We start from the raw sequence: 19,707 nt of genomic DNA on the forward strand, positions 1-19,707 counted from the left end.
TTGTCCAGCACAAATCTCACATAGAGTGACCGGGATTTGAACCACTGAACCCAGCGGTGAGAGGCCGAGCCACTGAGGTTCATCCTGGGAGAATACACATACTAAATACTAGAAATGATCCACCAGTTCCAGTTTTGTATTCCCAACCTAATATTCCATCCTTTTACCTACTAACATCGCCTTAGTCCAACCTCTCAAACTAAATTCTGCACGCTTCTGCTCTCTAGCCAATGTTAGTTTAGACTTTTGACAACTCCTTGCACCATAGTCAACAGTATTGAGGCTTCACGTAGAACTAATGAATAGAGTTAAGAAATGTGCATGCAATGTGCGCTTATATAAGCATTAAAACTTTGAGACGAAGATTTCTGTCGAAGAGGATACGTGAAAACACGAAACAGTAGCAATACAACATGGAATATTCAAATATTTATATCGTCCGACTCATTGGCTGAACGGTCAGCGTACTGGCCTTCTGTTCAGAGGGTCCCGGGTTCGATTCCCGGCCGGGTCGTGGATTTTAACCTTAATTGGTTAATTCCAATGGCCCGGGGGCTGGGTGTATGTATTGTCTTCATCATCATTTCATCCCCATCACGACGCGCAGGTCGCCTACAGGCGTCAAATAGAAAGACCTGCACCTGGCGAGCCGAACCCGTTCTGGGATATCCCGGCACTAAAAGCCATACGACATTTCATTTCATATTTATATCGTAAAAATAAACACATTACACACACACACACAAATACAGTCCGGTAGAAAGCTCCACAAGACCTGACTTGGTAGTCAAGACACACTTCTTGATCTCGATATTTTAACATTTCTTTAGGGTTAATATTCATGTATCTTATTTTCTGCTGGTCTGCATGGTATTTTGAATTATGTTTTCTGTTTTACATTGTGGCTTGTGTTGTTTTATGCGTTTATAGTATTTATTTGTATAGTTCTAGATTAGTGCATGTGATGTTTGTTTACAATCATCGAATGGTTACTAAGTTACTCTATATTACGAAAATTTTAAACTTCGTCTTCCTCCGGAAATTTATGAACTCTTGACGTGTCGCCCAGTCACAAAAATATGATTTTAAAACAATAGACACATCATAACACGGTCCACTTGGTCTAAAAACATTGAAGTAAGTTACCGATATTCACACAGAGACTTCTCGAGGGCAGTAACATATCCACATCATTGAGTCGGATAATCGTATATTGTTATCCCATCCTAGATATGCGTGTATATAAACAAAATACAAGTAGAAGCAGGATCAAAATAGCATACAAGGAAACAAATGCAATTGTAATGTTTACAACGTTAGGCGAGAGTCATCAAGAAAACGATTGATTATCTGAATCATTACAGGGGTGGGGTCAAGCAATATACAAGAAACACTGGTTGGGAAAGGGGTGTTTATGTATGCAAATCGTGAGGAAGAATAGACAGGACATTGGAACAGTGGGTGATTAATGTCACCATCTCGATCTCCACATATGCAGCGCGGTAGTGTGGTGAGATGAAAGCGATATTTATATCGTGGGGTAGTGGCATAATTAACTGACACAATCTTCGATTAGGACAATCAGGGCAGCATCTTATCAGTAAGAACTATATCATCTCGTGACCATCCGATTTGTGGCCACCTACTTACATACAATACCGACAAGTCAGGTTAGGTGCTGCTTACACACAGTCGTTTCTGCGTTTGGACATCCAACTCGACATTTTATATTTATATAACAAATTTTACGGTGTTGTTGGTTGAAATTCGTATTATGGTAGAACCTTTATGATTATCGTATAGGTTATTTTAATGGTCCGCGTCTGATTATCCTCTGTGTCATTACCATCATATAGCCTCTGTGACGTCACTGTAGGGTAGCTTTTACGAGAGCTTCGTTGGCCGACTTCTGAACGCTGTCGTTGACCAAGCGGACCTATCATTAATAACAACATTGTTAGAGACTAATACAGTCGAAATTACTACCTACAAAGTAATTGGAAATTCTAAATGGACTATTAATTATTTTTCTTCTTCTTTTATGACCGCATAGGATCACTTTAGTCAGTCCGTCGTTCAGGTCTCTTTGAAGAGATTGTTCGGGCCTTCCCCCTGTGGATGGGGGCGGTAGAATAACACGCACGGTATCCCCTGCCTGTCGTAAGAGGGGAGTAAAAGGGGCCCCAGAGGCTCTAAACTTTGGAGCGTGGGATGGCGTCCACGGGGCCCTTTGCTGAGTCCTGGCATTGCTTCCACTTACTTGTGCCAGGCTCCTCACTTTCATCTATCCTATCCGACCTCCCTTGGTCAACTCTTGTTCTTTTCTGACCCCGACGCTATTAGGTTTTCGAGGGCTAGGGAGTCTTTCATTTTCACGCCCTTCGCGGCCCTTGTCTTCCTTTGACCGATATCTTCATTTTTCGAAGTGACGGATCCCTTCCATTTTTTCCCCTGATTAGTGTTATATACAGGATGGTTGCCCAGTTGTACTTCCTCTTAAAACAATAATCAGCAGCAGCAGTTGTTCGGGCTTTGCGGCCCTCCCGGTACTTCTTCGGACACTCCGATCTTTGTGCCCTTTCCTCGGTTGAAAATATGCGTGTTGTTGGATAAAGCGGAGGTTTGTATTCTTGAGTTTTGTATTCAATATTATCTTATTTGTGGTGTCTTCTGGTTGTAAGGCCTATTTCCTTCAGATCCTCTCTTACTTCTCTGATCCATTTATATCCTGTTGTGGTATTTTTTGAGACGAGAGTTACACTTTCTAGGTTTTGTACAGCATTCGAATTGAACCAAAACAGGCATTCTAGTATTTCCTTACAAACCATACTGAGTTATATGCCCTCACTGCGGAGAGGTTTCGAATTTAATGCAGGCTTTTGGCACGCAATCTAGTGTAACCCATATAGACTTGATGCATTAACGATGCTCTACCTCGTGCTTAAAAATACAGATAAACCCTAAAATTAAAGAAAAAAGTTGAATTCACTTCATTGAAAGATGGTATTTTTCACTGAGCAGTTCAAGTATGATGGTAATCATTACATTGTTCTTGTAACCCATAACTAGTAACAAAATCTTTCAATCGTTCCTGTTTTCTCAATATGTCTGTGGAAGGCAGCAGAAGTCAGGAAGTGCGTAGTTCGAACTCATACTGATAGATATATCTGCGTACCCACGTCATCATGGCGAATATGTGACAACAACTTCGCTGATAGAAACGTATTTTTCCTTTTAAAAAGTACAAAAGTCGTGGTCTTGAGAGGTTCATTGTATTTAATTTAAATAATACAGTACATAAAAACCTATAACTGGTACCAATTTCAGCTGTTGAAATCTTTTTGTTTCCTCAACATCACTGTGAATGACACACAGAATAGGGATTATATATATTAGCCGCACACATCAAAGCACGTTCGAAGTATCAAGCACTTCAAGTTTTGTGCCTCCGTTTATTGAATGTAAGATATATCGCAGAAAGTTTACAAAGAGGAGCATTAACGTACACATAGCAAGAACTCACGACTGGATTTTTCAGGATTAATTTTTTTTTTTGATAATGAGCAATTGCGCGTTAATTTAGAAATTCCTCAGACATCTCAAAATCTTCATTCGAGTTTACAGGCTATCAACATTGCGAATTCTACCAGGGAGGCATATGGCAATGTAAATCATCAGTCCCCACACTGCGGATGTAATTAATCCAGTTGCCGTGTGGTCCACATACACGTTAGCAGAGCTCATTCTAAGATTCGCCGTCAAAGTTTAGTATCTATCCCATCATTTTGAAACGATCACTCATGAAAGTGACCCTCCTACTAACACAGAAACGATCAATTTAACAATGAGATTAACACTTGTCGCAAGTACTTGGCTTCTGTGATTGGCCTACTCCCTGCCCCCAAACATCGCTCATGGACATACTACCAATATAGGAAACATAAAAAAGCCACGGACAACCAAGAAAATACAAATAGACAACCAGTCCTGAACGGGCAACAAAATGGGACCGAGCAAAATGCCGCGAAAGATACAAATATCATGTTAACAAGTACCACTTTTACTATCAGCATATAAAGACTATCAGATCTCTTTTAAATTCGAATGCTGAAAGTTGTGAAATTCCTTCGGATGAAATATTCCATTATTTCCCTGAAATTCTCAGAAAACCTAATGACATGATTCGATCCGAATACCACTCTGATAAGAGTGAAATTGATAGCGACCAAATCGACAATTTAACAACACTATAAGCTCGCCCGGTCTGGACCAGATCCTCGTCAGTATCATCAAAGACAATCTATTCAGTGATAAGAAGAATAACTGAACGAGTCCTTGACAGGCGTCTTGGTAAACATGTTGTCTTAAACCCCCCCTCAACGAGGATTTACCAACTCCGCTGGCAAGCACGTCAACATTGTCAAACTCGAAGCTCTTCTCCGTGAAGCCAATATAACTACTATATTCTTAGATATACAGAAATTCTTAGACAACTTTGGTCATGCCAATTTAAATGAGATGCTAAATGTGTTACCAATAGGGCCTACCAATCAAACTTGTGAGTTTATTCGTGAATCTGCAAACAGGAAATATCAGACAAATTCAGAGAAAGGGAAGCAAAACTAAAGCTCTCTTGATAACCAGGATAGCTATGCAAAGTTCTTGTCTGTTGTCAACCCTGTTTAATCTCGCCATTAATCATATTCTGGATGACCTCAGCGAAACATCAAATATCTACCCAACGTGGCTTTGTGTTGAGTCCAAAGCATGAAGCTGTAACAGTACTAAGTTTTGCCGATGATGTAGTTTTTACTGGAAAAGATTCTGAGTCAGCTTTATTACTTGCTCATGCCGCCATACATCATATCCGAGAAATTGGACTTAACATCAATACTGGAAAAGGCAAAGGAGTATGCATCAAACATGGTCACTTATGAGATGAACAACTATTCGTGACAGGTGAAAAACATACACCAGATCTGATTTAGGGAGAATCTATTAAGTATTTGGGTGTAAATTTTTCAAATTAAATTACTTTCCAGTCATTAGAAGGCTTAAGGAAGCTAAAATCGATCCTAAAGATCTTAATTTCTCCACCACTTTTGTGGATCAAAAGTTTGTAATCATGAACACATCAATCTGTCCGAGTTTAGTATACAAATTTTAGACAACGCCACCACAAAAGATTTCAGTCAAATTTATAAATGGCGCCGATATTATAGTTAGAGAAGCATTGAAATGTGAAATGTCGTATGGCTTTTAGTGCCGGGATATCCCAGGACGGGTTTGGCTTGCCAGGTGCAGGTCTTTCTATTTGATTCCCGTAGGCGACCTGCGCGTCGTAATGAGGATGAAATGATGATGAAGACAACACATACACCCAGCCCCCGTGCCATTGGAATTTACCAATTAAGGTTAAAATCCCCGACCCGGCCGGGAATCGAACCCGGGACCCTCTGAAGCGAAGGCCAGTACGCTGACCGTTCAGCCAACGCGTCGGACAGAGAAGCATTAAAGGAAATGGATGTCCAGAACGATATGATATACACTAAAATGAAATTTATTCTGTGCATTATGGGAAATGTGTGGTTTTATGCATCCCTCCATGCCACCCTAACCTGTGCTCACCTTTTCATTTATACGTAACTACTACATCTGTTCTAATCTGCTCTACCCTGGTCTACCCCTCGCGTTCTTACTCCCTACACTTCCCTAAAAACCAAGTTGACAAGTCCTGGGTGTCTATCATTCTGCATACCTGATCATAAAGAATGACGTGAGGCACTTAAAATGTCTCTGGTGTGCTGATCCCAGGGCAATAGCCACAGAGAGTTGTCCTGGTAGCCTGTCCACGGCGCACCTCAGATCAATGAGAGGACACGTTCTCTCCAGTATCGACAGCAACCGGCTCACTGATATCCTGTTCTGAAGGCTTCGTCATTGATCTCACAATTGGATCTGAGACCATCGAAAACCAGCCAGAAGAGTTCGATGCGAAGAACGTAAGCTCTCGTCCATCTCAGTAACCGGTTTGATGTTAGGTGTGCGAGGAACTTTTGCAGCAGCTCTGCACTGAATATACATTGAATCTACGACATCCCCATACTTACGGGCATCAAAGAAAATAATGTTTGACGTGCTTCATTATACCGGGCGGGAGAAATAAAACTGGGCTGGACAATAGGACAGACGCGGGATTGATCCTTGTTGATGAACGTCACAGGAGACGCAGGAAATGGCTTCACCTGAAGAAAAAAACACTGTATATCCACTTCACTCAAACAACCAACACGCGAAAGTCCGTCTGGACGCTTTAACGCATGCACAACAGATGCAGGTCATGTTTCGACACTACGATCTCACAGATAAACAGACTTCGTCCCAGGCTTTCCTTCACTGCTGCTCGGACTCTTTTCAGATAGTTCGCTAAGGAGCCCGGTTCACGTCAGTTTGCCACTAAGATCTGCATTGAAGACTTTGCTGGAAGTTTTGTCTAACACTCGTGTTCGCAAAAATATACTTTTGTGGAGAAAATGCCCTTTCAAGAAATAAGGGAACAAAACTACATGTCGGGCAATAGGGTAATACCATCAACATAATCTTGAAGGAGTTCGCTAATTTATTTTACCTTCTCAAGTCCATTATTCACTGCAAGGACGTTTACTATGTTCTGCTACGTTTTCCACTAGTTGCGTCCATAGTTTTCATGCCAGCATCCAGCATCTTCGAACTGCCAATAAGCTCCATATTTGCAATTGCTCGATGCTGTTGCACTGAGTATGGTTCAGTGTTGCCAAGGTTACTACGTCCTTGCGGTGTTGGAATTAAGGAGATGGTCTGCTGCATGTTTTGTGTTTTACCCAAGTCCACAAAACTCGAAAACGGTATCCACCGCAAGAAATTATAAACATGCTCTTAACAGCAAACTTCTATACACATATATGTACGAACAAACATGTTTTAAGTATCTTAATTTAACAAGAAATATGTAATTACTAAGTTGTATTAAGATGTATACTGGATTAAAAATATGTATTTGCATTCAGTATATTTCTCAACACAATTATAATAGAAAAACGAAGTTATGTTCAACCGTATTTATTAAGTAATCTCAGATAAAGGATAATGTTCTTACAGACAATCGATACATTATTTATCTAAGAAGACAGGTTTGGCCTTATTTAGAGGCTTCTTCGGTGCATAAATCGTTTGATCAGCAACTTATAAATTAGCATAGTTCGATCATATATTAAAAAATACTGCACAATCTAAATCAGTATATTAAATAAAACTGAAATTAAATCAAAAGCGGTAAACTGAAGGACTATAACTTTGATTTCTTGGTCATAAGGCTACAAGCCATGTTACTCCTTCAGTTTACAGTATTTGATTTCAATTATATTTGATTTAATGATTTTATTTAGAATGTACATTTTCTTGTGTATGATTACAATATGCTAATGATAATTGTGTATGGCCTCCGGAGAGGCCTGGTGCAGGTCTTTTTCTAGTAGACGGCCTATTAGGCGACCTACATGTCTGTGAAGATGAGGGCCCTACCTAGGATGATTTCTAACGTCGGATACGCCACACATAACCACCCCCGAGCCATTGGAATTAACCAATTAAGGTTAAAATCCCCGACCCAGCCGGGAATCGAATCCGGGACCCTCTGAACCGAAGGCCAGTACGCTGACCATTCAGCCAACGAGTCGGATTGCAATATGCTAATGTGTAAGTTTTGAGCAAAAGAATCGTCTACTGAAGAAGTCTTTCTTCTTCTTCTTCTTCTTCTTCAAGTGATATATCCGATCCCCCAGATGTTGGCGGTCCCCTGGAGAAAGCGCCCCTTTCTTTAGGCAACTTCAAAAGTTGTTCGGTGTTGTTGATGCAAGTCTAGTCTTTGATGTTTTGAAACCTGGTCTACCAGCTTCTCTTTCCTTGTAATATGAGGTGTTGAAGCCCGTAGTGGAACGTGGCCTGAATAAGCTGTTTTCCTGGCTTTGATGATGTTTTCCAGCTCACGTTAAGCTCTAGCGCTCCTTAACACTTCATTATTGGTTACCAAATCTGTCCAGGCTATTCTGAACATTCTCCTATGTAACCACATTTCAGAGGCCTCTAATCTGACAGTCCAGGTCTCTACTCCATGAAGCAGTGTTGTTCTCGGCATTCTTGAAGGAGAACATGACTCTAAGCAATGCCTCTCGGGAACCAAAGCACATTTGCTAGTGGTCCACATCCATTTCTCATATTGATCTTATCCGTACATGTATAAAACGCAGACATATCTTTAGCATGTGGCTCATTAGACTTATAAGACGGTAGTCATTAATTACATTCCCTTGGATACGATTTCTGCTTGAATTATTATTATTATTATTATTATTATTATTATTATTATTATTATTATTATTATTATTATTATTATTATTATTATTATTATTATTGTTTCGTGAAAGAGCGTTAATACAATCCAAATATACATAACATACACGTTACAGTACATGACACTTTACAGATATAATTCGCGCGGTCACACTGAGTCCATCCAATATATCCAGCGACAGCTGGCCGCTTGAAGGAAGTTTTGAAGTGTACACTGGACAGTTAAACATGTGTGGGGTGGTTTGTATTTCCCCGCTATCATGACGTTTTGTCTTTTTTCCTAAATACCCCCACCTCTTGAGGTTGTCCTCTAGATCTTCCAATACTCCTCCTCAAATGATTAAGTGACCTCCAAGTGGCCCAGCTGAGCTGATATCCACGACGTACCATCCAATACTTCGCCTCAGGTCTCGGGGTGCTGTTTACAGTGGGAGAGACGTTGAGGAAGCTCTTTCTTGTTGGCGGGTGACTCCTGTTGTTCTCCGCCTTTGTCCTCTCACTTCGCTCTGGATATCAGGGGGAGCGATCGCAGCCATGCAGTAAACTTTCTCTTCTGCCTGAATAAATAATATCCCCGGTTGCAGAAAGGTCCATTAAATCAGTCGATCAGCTGATTGCCAATTAACTTTAATTCCAGAGTGCGTTGCAGAAAACCTAAACCCCGATCAACTGTCTCCAATTTACTGATTGAAGATCCGAGTAGGAAATAAATCTGGCAACAGCGCAATTAGTGACCACTGCCGTGTCTATTTTATCCTCTTTGGTGTCTAGCAAAGACATCAAAGTGGCAGTGAATCGGTGAACATCGGATCCTGATCATGTTTCAGAAAGGTGAAAAAAGAGCGGATTTTTAGTCTTTCGTTTGATTTAATTCATTTTCGACAATATGAGTGATATCCCCACAAAGAAATTGAGAGGGCCAAATTTTTCATTGAATGATAGAGCCAGCCTTCTTACTTAATATAATTGAGGGGTACTTGCATATAACTGAAAATTTAAAGAAAACGGTTGCTGTGTGGGCAAAATTACAAAAGTGTAAACAAGCATGCTGCGGATAGGTTCAGGTTTTGTCACGTTGACTTATTAATTCTAAAAATTCTGGGTTTACACGGATATTAATATGCCAGACACAAGTATTTACTTCAAGATTTAATTGATATAAATTAACTTGTTCCATGTTAAAGATTGAGAATAATGACTACGGAAAACAAAATAGTATGTCACTCAAATCGCACTTTCTATACGAACTTGAATATATTTATCATTGAAACGTATAATCAGGCGTATTCAATGAAAGAAAAGCATCCTGGAGTTTAAAGACTGCACCACTGATTGTAGAATCAATGCTTGATCAGCATGAATTTGCTGGTCAAATTTGATGTGGAATTGATCGTCGATCAAACACTGATTGCTGTTTCTGCAACTCACATAGGATGATTACCAAGCAAACCCACACAAACTGCCAATCAAACTCTAGTCAAACTTTGAATGGCTTTTCTGCAACCGGGCATAAGTATTTGATAGAATACATTGGCTGTGAGGACATTATCCTGTGTCTAACAACACTGCTAATAACTGGGAACAAGTGGCCTGCACGTTAGTGCTAGCGAAAGTCGGCGCTAACTTTGTTCGTTCCGTTTCAGCCGGTGTACCGGGACGAGGACACTCACCCTAAGGAGTTCCAACGCACAAGGAGCAACAGCGAGCCGACGCTGTCCATATCGTCGGAACTTCAATTTGCTCAGGGAGACGCCGGCATGTGGCGACGTCGTGCCAACTCAGAGGTGATTCCTGAGCGCGGGATCGCGCCACTTCGAGTGCTGTCCGAGTCCGACCTATGCCGCATAGACAAGGACGCTACGTTCGCCACGGCCACCATGATCGAGCCCGTCGAATTCCTAACCCGCTTCGTGACGGCGTTAGGAGGGGGCCAAGAGTACATCGAGGAGCAAGACGAAACGGAGCGGAAATACAACGGTGGAATCCACGGCTTCACTGACGAGGAGATATTGGCTAGTGAGAAGTGGGCAGGTTCTGGCTGGACGTTAGGAGGCAGTGATGTTCCAAGGCAGCAGCCGATACGAGGGCGCGCTGCTAGTGAAGTACGGATCACGATGCCAGACGATAAAACGTCGTACAACGCCGAGTGGACGTGGTCAGGGGATGTGGCGTCGCGGAGGATACATGAGTTGATACGCGCTCGACGAAAGAGGTAAGTCATTTCTTACCTTCCTCTTCAAGTTTTGAACCTTCCATACATAGACGTCCATTTATTATTCATAGATACCATTACCATAGACGTATACGCTCAAAACTTTGAAGCATATTCGTGATTCACACTTTTAAAACATCCTTATCATTGCCAAGGATCGCTGGGATATTAGATCACACTACTACACACACCATAACACAGGATGTACCTCATGTCTAGAGGTGACAATAAAGTTATACCGTGATTAGTGAGATATCAGACACTCGAGGATCGTAAGCAGGAATGCTATCGGCTAAAATTTAGTTTGAATTTCCTGTAATGATGCACTATGCCGATTACCTTAGGACAAGCGGTCGAATTGTCTGCCATACTGTAGGCTTCGGTTCGTCGGCCGATTGCGTTACAAACACGCTTAAATACGCGGTGTTGTGGCCTGCACAATTGTTGCACTCCGTGCGTTTTCATTACCCAATACAGTCGTATACATTAACGACTTCTAGTACCGTTACACAGGTGAGCGTGTACGCCAAACAGTTGGTCAACGTCTACCTATCCAGCGATCAGGATTGTGTGCATGGACACAAATAGTAAAATATGCAGGCGTACGGTCATGCATGAAGTACATCCTGACATACATGCATCCGTCAGACATTAAGAATTTCCGGACCAATGTTTATACAACCCTTTTGTACCCACTACATATAGGAAATCGAGTATTTTTGAAACACCCAGTATATCTGATCTATTTATCATATTTAGGAATTTTCACATGCAGGATATATAACCTTTACACTCTCCTAAACAAAAAAATAAGAATATCCATGTAAGATGTTTTAATATAGCGTCTGGTCCTCATTGAACGGAATTCTTTATTGTGCCTGTCATTTCCCCACTTTCGTCTGCACTTGATGCTCTCACATGATCACATAAGAATCACATATATGACCTTCTAGACATTTATTTATCTACGGACTGATGGTACGCCCGAAAGTTCTGGGTGATTCCAAAAAACGGTTATTGCCAACTGTTTTCAACGAAAATAGAACAACTTTTCATTAACCTAACAGCAGTAAAGGCCTTAAAGTCTCGCAGGATTCAATCTATTAGTGAAGTGTGCAGTTGAAGTCATGTGACGTTGGTCGGGGAAGCAAATATGGCAGATTTAATAAGACCTACTATTGATACCAATATTTTATAGTAAACAAATACCGTCAAACAAAGAGTATCTCAGTGCAAGTAGCGATAATACAGATCAATGCAATTAAAAAGAAACGTTTCCCTTTGCGAAAAGCTAATGATCATCAATATGTCTTTCAGTAAATGAAACTCAATGGTATATCAAGGAGAACTGCAAACCCTACGTGTAAGGAACTTAACTTGTAGTCGCAGCAACTTTGGCGACCAAGGCCTACGGTAACGACTAAGGTGACGTCACTGACGTACACTTACAATTTCAACACACACTATACAAATCCACAGCCGCAGCATGTTTGGCGGCGAAGGCCTATGGTAACGACTACTGTGACGCCTCTTCCGTCACACATTTTATCGCAGCTAGACAAATTTTTGGATGACCCCCAGCTATACGACATATTCATGTCGAATGTAATCCAACACCAACTAGGTTATTAACCACGAAGGCGAGTGGAAGTATCTCCGTTACGTTCAGTGGGTCTTCTAGCACTTATAAAGAGCATGGATTCCTCTAAAAACAAAGTCCTTTGGTTGTCAGCATAGCAACTCGTGAATCGCTTTCATCTTGCCTCCTTGAGTGCCCCAAAGATGATTGTGGTAATCACTAGGGGGAGGTCTGGGGAATATGGTGGATGTGGACTACAATCAAAATGGCCGCAACTGTTTAGCGGGCAGTATGCGGTCACACGCATCACCATACCGACTCATGATTATTTCACTCGTCAAAAACTGAGTTACAGATCGCTTATCTGAACTGGGGCAGCCATTGTTAGACTAGTACTGTGATGTCTCTGCTTTTCTGCATGGTGCTTCTACCTGTGGGATATTCGTTAACGGCTGCGGGCAGAACCGCGGCGTGAGATTACACATTTGACTCAAATTCGTTCTTGCCACTGTTCGGCCTACTGGATATTATCCTAATAGCCTTACAAATGTACTAGTAATGACTTTCAAATTGGCAGCAGTTCATTTCCTCGCAAAGCTTGTTCTCCGCTAACGGCTGTATAGACCTACACATTTCTTTCTCCCAGTATTTTAATTCCATCCTGGAAAACTATCTCAATACTCCATACCAATATCTTACCTACTTGATATCGCAATCACTAGTATATAAGAATGCGTTGTATTTTACTTAAGAATCCATCAGTCATAGTTTTCTGAAAATAGATTGAAAAGAAGAACAATAGATAAAGTTAGAAAAGTGTAAATAATGAAATATTCTCATTTATTTCCTTCTATAGCTTTTGTTCACTCTAATGATGAAATCTTAATCCAAGTACCATAGGTCATTTTTAAAACTAACAGAAATATAATTATGTAATATATAATGTAAATCAATGTTTTGGCAATAACATATCTGCACTCTCAGCCATATAATAACTTTTAAAGCGTACTGATAATTTCTTCTGTGATGTCCCGTCAGCTCTCTGTCGCTTGTTAAATGCCTTGTTTGTCTATGATAATGATGGGTAAAAGAAGTCAAAAGAACATAAGAAACTTCAGTCTTAGAAATTGTGAGAGCATGGTCTTCTTAAAAGTAACTGAATTCTGCAATTATTTATTTCCGTAAGAATTTACAGCAGTTTTATTGGCTCTGAGCAGGAAAGTAATGAAAATACTTTTTTGTTGTTAGCCGATCAGCGGTGGGAGAAATATGTTCAGTTTTCTCTGCTAGAATTGCTCTTTTACCCATCATTTAATAATTATTATGTGCTACTAACTGTTGTCAGAGGAGGTATCTGGACAAGTGTTCTTAATTGTTAGATGAAGTGCACGTCTGACCAACTGCCGCATAATAAACTATCTTACATGAATGCGAGGAGCAATGAATGATTAAAAATAATTAAACTAAAACAAATAAACACCGAATAAATAGTAACAGTAATAAAACTAATTAAGTTTTATATTTAAAAGTTTAAGTCTAATTAATTACTGACCGGGCGAGTTGGCCGTGCGCATAGAGGCGCGCGGCTGTGAGCTTGCATCCGGGAGATAGTAGGTTCGAATCCCACTATCGGCAGCCCTGAAGATGGTTTTCCGTGGTTTCCCATTTTCATACCAGGCAAATGCTGGGGCTGTACCTTACTTAAGGCCACGGCCGCTTCCTTCCAACTCCTAGGCCTTTCCCATCCCATCGTCGCCATAAGACCTATCTGTGTCGGTGCGACGTAAAGCCCCTAGCAAAAAAAATTAATTACTGATTCCCAACACAAGTAATATGAATTTTAGTTACCTTAAAGTGACTACCTGCTAATCATTTTTGCAGAATGGGATTTTCATGTAATTTTTTCCATTTTGTGTGTGGTATTTCTAATTAAACTGAGAAAGCAATTGAATGTTTGTAGTCTCAGATAGTCATAAAAAATAGGAAAGTTTGTTAGAGGAGTGAAATCCACCACGACCAGTCCTGTATCTACTGGAATAAAGTGATATTCTTGTTACTGACAATTTCCAAACCGAGCTGTTCATCTTCGCTAATTGAATCCATAGACATTCTAATATTCACTGATAACAATAGTTAGTTCAACGAAGAGACGAACACCCGCCAGATACCTCCTGACCGCGTGGTCTTCACAGTCAAGTTTAACGTCGCTAATGTCTTGTTGGCAGCATCCATGTCTAACAGCATCGCTCCAGTGGACGTCCCTGCTTGCGCTTCTCTCTTCTTCTTCTTCTTCAGTAGTTTAGCTGAAGCACACTATTTTAACTGAAACAGCCCCGTGCATGTTTTGAGCTGCATTTTGTATGTTCATCTCTCGAAAGCTTTTGGTGTGTCAGGAAAATACGATGAAATTGTTTATGTTTCGCAGAGAACTTTGCTCCGCACCTTCAGAAGAAAGTATTGTCTGTTCACGGGCTAAGAGAGCACTGGCCATGTAGACACAATATAGCAAGGTTGTCGGGACTGTTTAAACAATTAAACCCCATGACGCTACAGACCGAAAGGGCCTACCAAGCGATCGCTGCTCATTCCGAAGACCTGCAGATTACGAGGTGTCGTGTGGTGAGCATGACGGATCCTTTCGGTCGTTATTCTACGTTTTCTAGAACGGGGTCGCCATCTCAGTCCACAGGCTGAGTGGACCACCAACGAGCCCTGAGATTCAGGTGAAAATCCCTGACCTGGTCGCGAATCGAACCCGAGGCCTCCGGGTAGGACGCAGGCACGCTACCCCTACACCATGGGGCCCGCAGTCTGTTAAACTGGGCTCTCAAAAATAATTTCCTCCGTCAAAAATTTGGAGGTGGTCAGTGCGATTCTAATATTTTAGGCACAAGTTACATTTACTAGCTTGCAGCTTTTAGACAAAGAAAGGTACTGAGTTCGATTGCTCTAGCTATTATGCTTCCTGGTGCCGGTGATGGTGATTATTATTTAAGAGGAAGAACAACTGGGCAACCATCCTGTATTAACATGAATCAGAGAAAAAAATAATGGAAGGGCCCCCTCACTTCGAAATATGAAGGTATCAGCCAAAGAAAGACACGGACGGCGCCAAAATGAAAGAACAAGAGTTGACCAAGGGTTAGAGGTACAAGTAAGAGGACTCAGCTAAGGCCCACGTGGTCGCTCTTATGATTCATGACAAAAGTATAAAAACGTTACTTTCGGAAATTGCAAGTTGTAGGGGGGCAGGAGGCTGCGCCAAATTTAAAATACACTTTTGGCGCAGGACCATACACAACTCACCGAACAGCATGTGAATTGATCCACGTGCATTTAAAATTAATCAAAATCCTCCGATCGTGATTTGCAGTCCACAATAGACAGGCATAAACTCAGCCTCCCATGATAAGCGGCGTATTCCTGAATGTTATTCAAAATAAGGAATAGAACTGAAACGTTTTCTTTAGGAAACTGAAATCTCAATACTGAACGACAATTTTCGTCTCTTTATGAAGTTCGTACAATAACTATCAAAAATATTCTCATTATTATCTGCTAATTTTGTGTTCAAGATCTGTCATTGTTTCCTGTTAAAATAGTGTGCTTCCTTAAAAGAATCTCTGTAAAGTAAAATATACTAATGATATTTCTTGTACATATATAATCAAACGTTTAAATAACTGTACATATTACCTACTCTATCTTCTATGACGAAACAGTATTAGGTTCTGTTCAAAGATGTAATGTTTAAGTTTTACAGTAAATCCTCGATAAATCGAAAAGCTCTGTAACTCGAAGTTTTAGTCTGTTCTTTTTTTTTTTTTTTTGCCGGGCTGAGCGGCTGAGACTGTTGAGGCGCTGGCCTTCTGACCCCAACTTGGCAGGTTCGATCCTGGCTCAGTCCGGTGGTATTTGAAGGTGCTCAAATACGTCAGCCTCGTGTCGGTAGATTTACTGGCACGCAAAAGAACTCCTGCGGGACTAAATACCGGCACCTCCGCGTCTCCGAAAACCGTAAGAGAGTAGTTAGTGGGACATAAAGCAAATAACATTATTATTAGTTTTCTTTTGCTACAGTGCAAAATCGTAGATAATGCAAAGAAAAACAATAGATGAATATAATTTTTTGGAGGGTGTTCAATAGAAATTTAGCCACAAGGCAACGAAATCTGCACAGATCGAATGTTTTCGATTCAAACCTCTATAAATCTAATCGATAACAGTTCGTATGTACCCGTGGGACCTGTCAAAACATTTCAAATTGTACGTTCTAAAAATTCAATTTAGTCTTAGAGGTAGTTCTTTTATTTTTATGAAATTTTATTAAAATAATAGTGTTGAACGTTGGGACCTCAGATATCGTGTGTAGGGATTTTGATTTGATGTCATTTACTCTACCAGTTATCAGACAAAAGGACTCTATGACCGAGTTTTAATGAATTTTGTCGGGTAAACACCAAATATGTCACCAGAGATCTTTCACATGCCGACATCGTACGACATGGAGTGGCTAATGGACTTTTTTCCGCCCTGTAAACATCTGACTACCTCTGCGGGGTTCGAGCCCCGGTCCATACATGAAGAATAAAAGGTTTTCTCTAAAACGATAACTTTATTTAACCTCGTTATATTGAAACCCTAATCATTCGAAACCACTGTTAATGTAAACATTTCTCGTCATCCATTGATATTCGGTTTATCGAGGTATTGCTGTATTTTTAAACGATTAATTTACGGCCGAAACTAAAACTTGGGCAGAGATCAGACAAAACTGATTGCACAACGTGGCCTTAGGAGGTGTGTAGTAGGTCTGCGAGAACACTGACAATTGCTCACTTTGCCACTAAGCAGTGATTTCGATAAAACTTGGGGACTTTAAATTTGGTAAGGTGTTAGCAAGATGCATGTCTCTAAGTGCGTTAAGAAATAAATTCGTGATGTTTATTAGCATAAAAAAGAACCACCAATGTCATTTCATTCAGGAATATAGTGCCCCCGGCAACTGTGTGTCTGTGTTACTAGAGATTAATCTCAAAAACCACCGAATTAGTTTTCACATTTGTATGGAACATTTATCCAAGTTGGTGGTGATTATTGCTTTAAGGGGAAGTACAACTGGGCAACAATCCTCTATAGAACACTAATCAGTGAGAAAGAAGGAAGGGATCCGACACTTCGAAAAATGAAGGTATCGGTCAAAGAAAGACTATGGCCACGAAGGGCGTGAAAATGAAGGACTCCCTCGGCCTCGAGTGTTCTAATACCGTCGGGGTCGTAAAAGAACAAGAAATGAAAAATGCGGAAAAGAAAACACGAATCCGCAACTGCCGTTTTCGTCGGCGGCTTCTCGCCTTATCTCGTACCATATACGGCGCATAATTTGAATTTGTTACCGTCTCCACGAAAATGTAATACGCACCCTAGTATTGAAGACTGTATTTTTTGAAAATGATGCGTGTTATAACCATGTTGGCGAGCCGAACCTGTCCTGGGATATCCCGGCACTAAAAAAAAAAAAAAGCCATACGACATTACATTACCATGTAGATACGGTAGTTTCGGATTTATATCTAGGGTGACCAACTTACCGGAAAGCCAATACGGGACAATGACCAATCATTATTGCACAGGAAATCAATGCAGGTCATTATTATTAAATATTTTTACTAAGTTAATACAGAAAATTAAATGATAGTTTATTTTAGCTGTCTTAGATTTCAAAAATATCTCCCATTTTCACGCCACACGGATCACGGATATAAACGTCGACAGAACATACCGGGATCTAATTTACAAATGCTAACAGAGAGAGAGAGAGGAAAGATAACCTTCCTTGTCAACTTCAGTGCCACGATAAACTAGAATTTGAGACGGTGATAACATTGACATATTCAAGAAAACTGCTCCTGAAAGACCAGCTATTTATTCTGAAGTTCTCCTTTCATAAATTTATAACATGGATTATAAATAAGTTTTCGATACCACTCTTCATTCATAAAATGTTGATAAAACTCTCTCTTTTAACATGACATAAAAAAATAATTCATATATCAGATTAGTGAAACCCCTTTTCCCTTTGCGAAAATCAAGCGATCATAAATATGTCTCTCAGTCACGGCAGCTAATATCAGATGGCAGCCATCCATAAGACATATTTATGTCAAACACGCTCTAGGTTAGTGTGCCCCCTGGCGATATATTGTCAATCGGTCTTTTTCGCAAGGACAGACACTGGACCTTAAAGAGTTAAAAGTTTACTCCATCTGATGATAAACTGCTCTATTATACAAGCAAAAAAAAAGCATTTTGGGAGTCCCGGTGAAGTGTTACCCCAGACATAAGGCTTTACTTGAGTGTCCCAGGCAGATCGGGTCGGTTTGTCACCCTATTGTCTTATTTGTTGAACTTAAATCGTGTAATCAAAATCACAGACAATATTTTGATACAAATTCTCTGTAAAGTTTGTGATATGGCAACAGTGTTCTCAAGGACAAGGTAACCCTACTAATAATGCTGAGATAGTCAGGTGCACTTACAAATGTATAGCACTCAGCTCGACATTCTAGTGTTAAGGTCTAGTATTAGAAAGCATCTACAGTACAAATATCGACAATAAACTATTAACCAAAAGAGTATGTAGCGTACTAATTTTCCCTTCAACTAATTCCCCATGCATGGCTAGCTATTACTATCGGGTGGCTGCGACACAGGTAAGTCACAGAGAATGCATTTGCAGTAAAGTAATGCATCAGTCTAACCTCTTTGCTTTATCAACACGTTTATAGAATGCGAATGACATGCTCTGTACAGGACTTTCCCTTGATGGGCGGTGATGGTGATTATGCTGATATTTCTTTGTAGTTGTAGCAATGATGAAACTATTTTAAAGGATGAGCTTCTTCCAAGACCGACTCCAATCCTCAGACCTTAATGCTACTCTCGATCGTTCAAAGTTGGCTAATCGAGTAGCCGAATATGTTGGAAATGTGGGTTTGTTATTGTATGTACTCGGTGTAATTTCATAAAATTTGACGATAAATATTAGTGTATTTATAGAAATAAGTGTGCGAGTGTATTTATATGACTCAGTGGACACTTAGGATCTGTAATTATACACAGTATGTTCGAATATGTTTGTTTTGATCATGTTGTGAACCAGGTTTAAGTCTAACTATGACAATGCCTCTCATATAACTATTCTTATTTTTTCAACGGTATAAAACATTAAGAAGGAAATGGGTTAGGAATATACATCGTGACTATTTTGAAGTCGTTGACAAAACTGTAGTGCGCATGCATCACTTTGAGAATAAGTCTAATTCCAAACGGTGAATCAATACGTGTTCCTGAAGAAATATTAATTTAGATAGAATATAATTGGTATAGTGATATACCGTCAGTGTTCATGTGCTTCAGAGTGTCGAGGATTTAGATGCAAGTGTATTTTACAATAATCTGTGCTTGACAGATGGAACTATCTGCATATTGTTACACAGAAGAAATAGTGCTTAGCTGGGTTTGTAAC

The 19,707-nt window shown here is 40.3% G+C and overlaps 1 protein-coding gene across 3 annotated transcripts in view; it reads left to right on the plus strand.

The window, feature by feature from the left end:
* The window catches only part of Ork1 (open rectifier K[+] channel 1), a 223,157-nt gene that overhangs the window by 170,689 nt on the left and 32,761 nt on the right, over positions 1–19,707 (plus strand). For 2 of the 3 annotated variants that reach the window (XM_067155657.2, XM_067155656.2), the window contains exon 7: positions 10,032–10,600. In XM_067155657.2, coding sequence (XP_067011758.2) covers positions 10,032–10,600 — 569 coding nt within the window. Of the gene's footprint in view, positions 1–10,031; positions 10,601–14,404; positions 14,541–19,707 lie in introns of those variants that run through there. The other variant, XM_067155658.2, reaches the window with a different exon arrangement.

The sequence above is a fragment of the Anabrus simplex genome, chromosome 11 (genome assembly GCF_040414725.1).
Source record: "Anabrus simplex isolate iqAnaSimp1 chromosome 11, ASM4041472v1, whole genome shotgun sequence".
Lineage (NCBI taxonomy): Eukaryota > Metazoa > Arthropoda > Insecta > Orthoptera > Tettigoniidae > Anabrus > Anabrus simplex.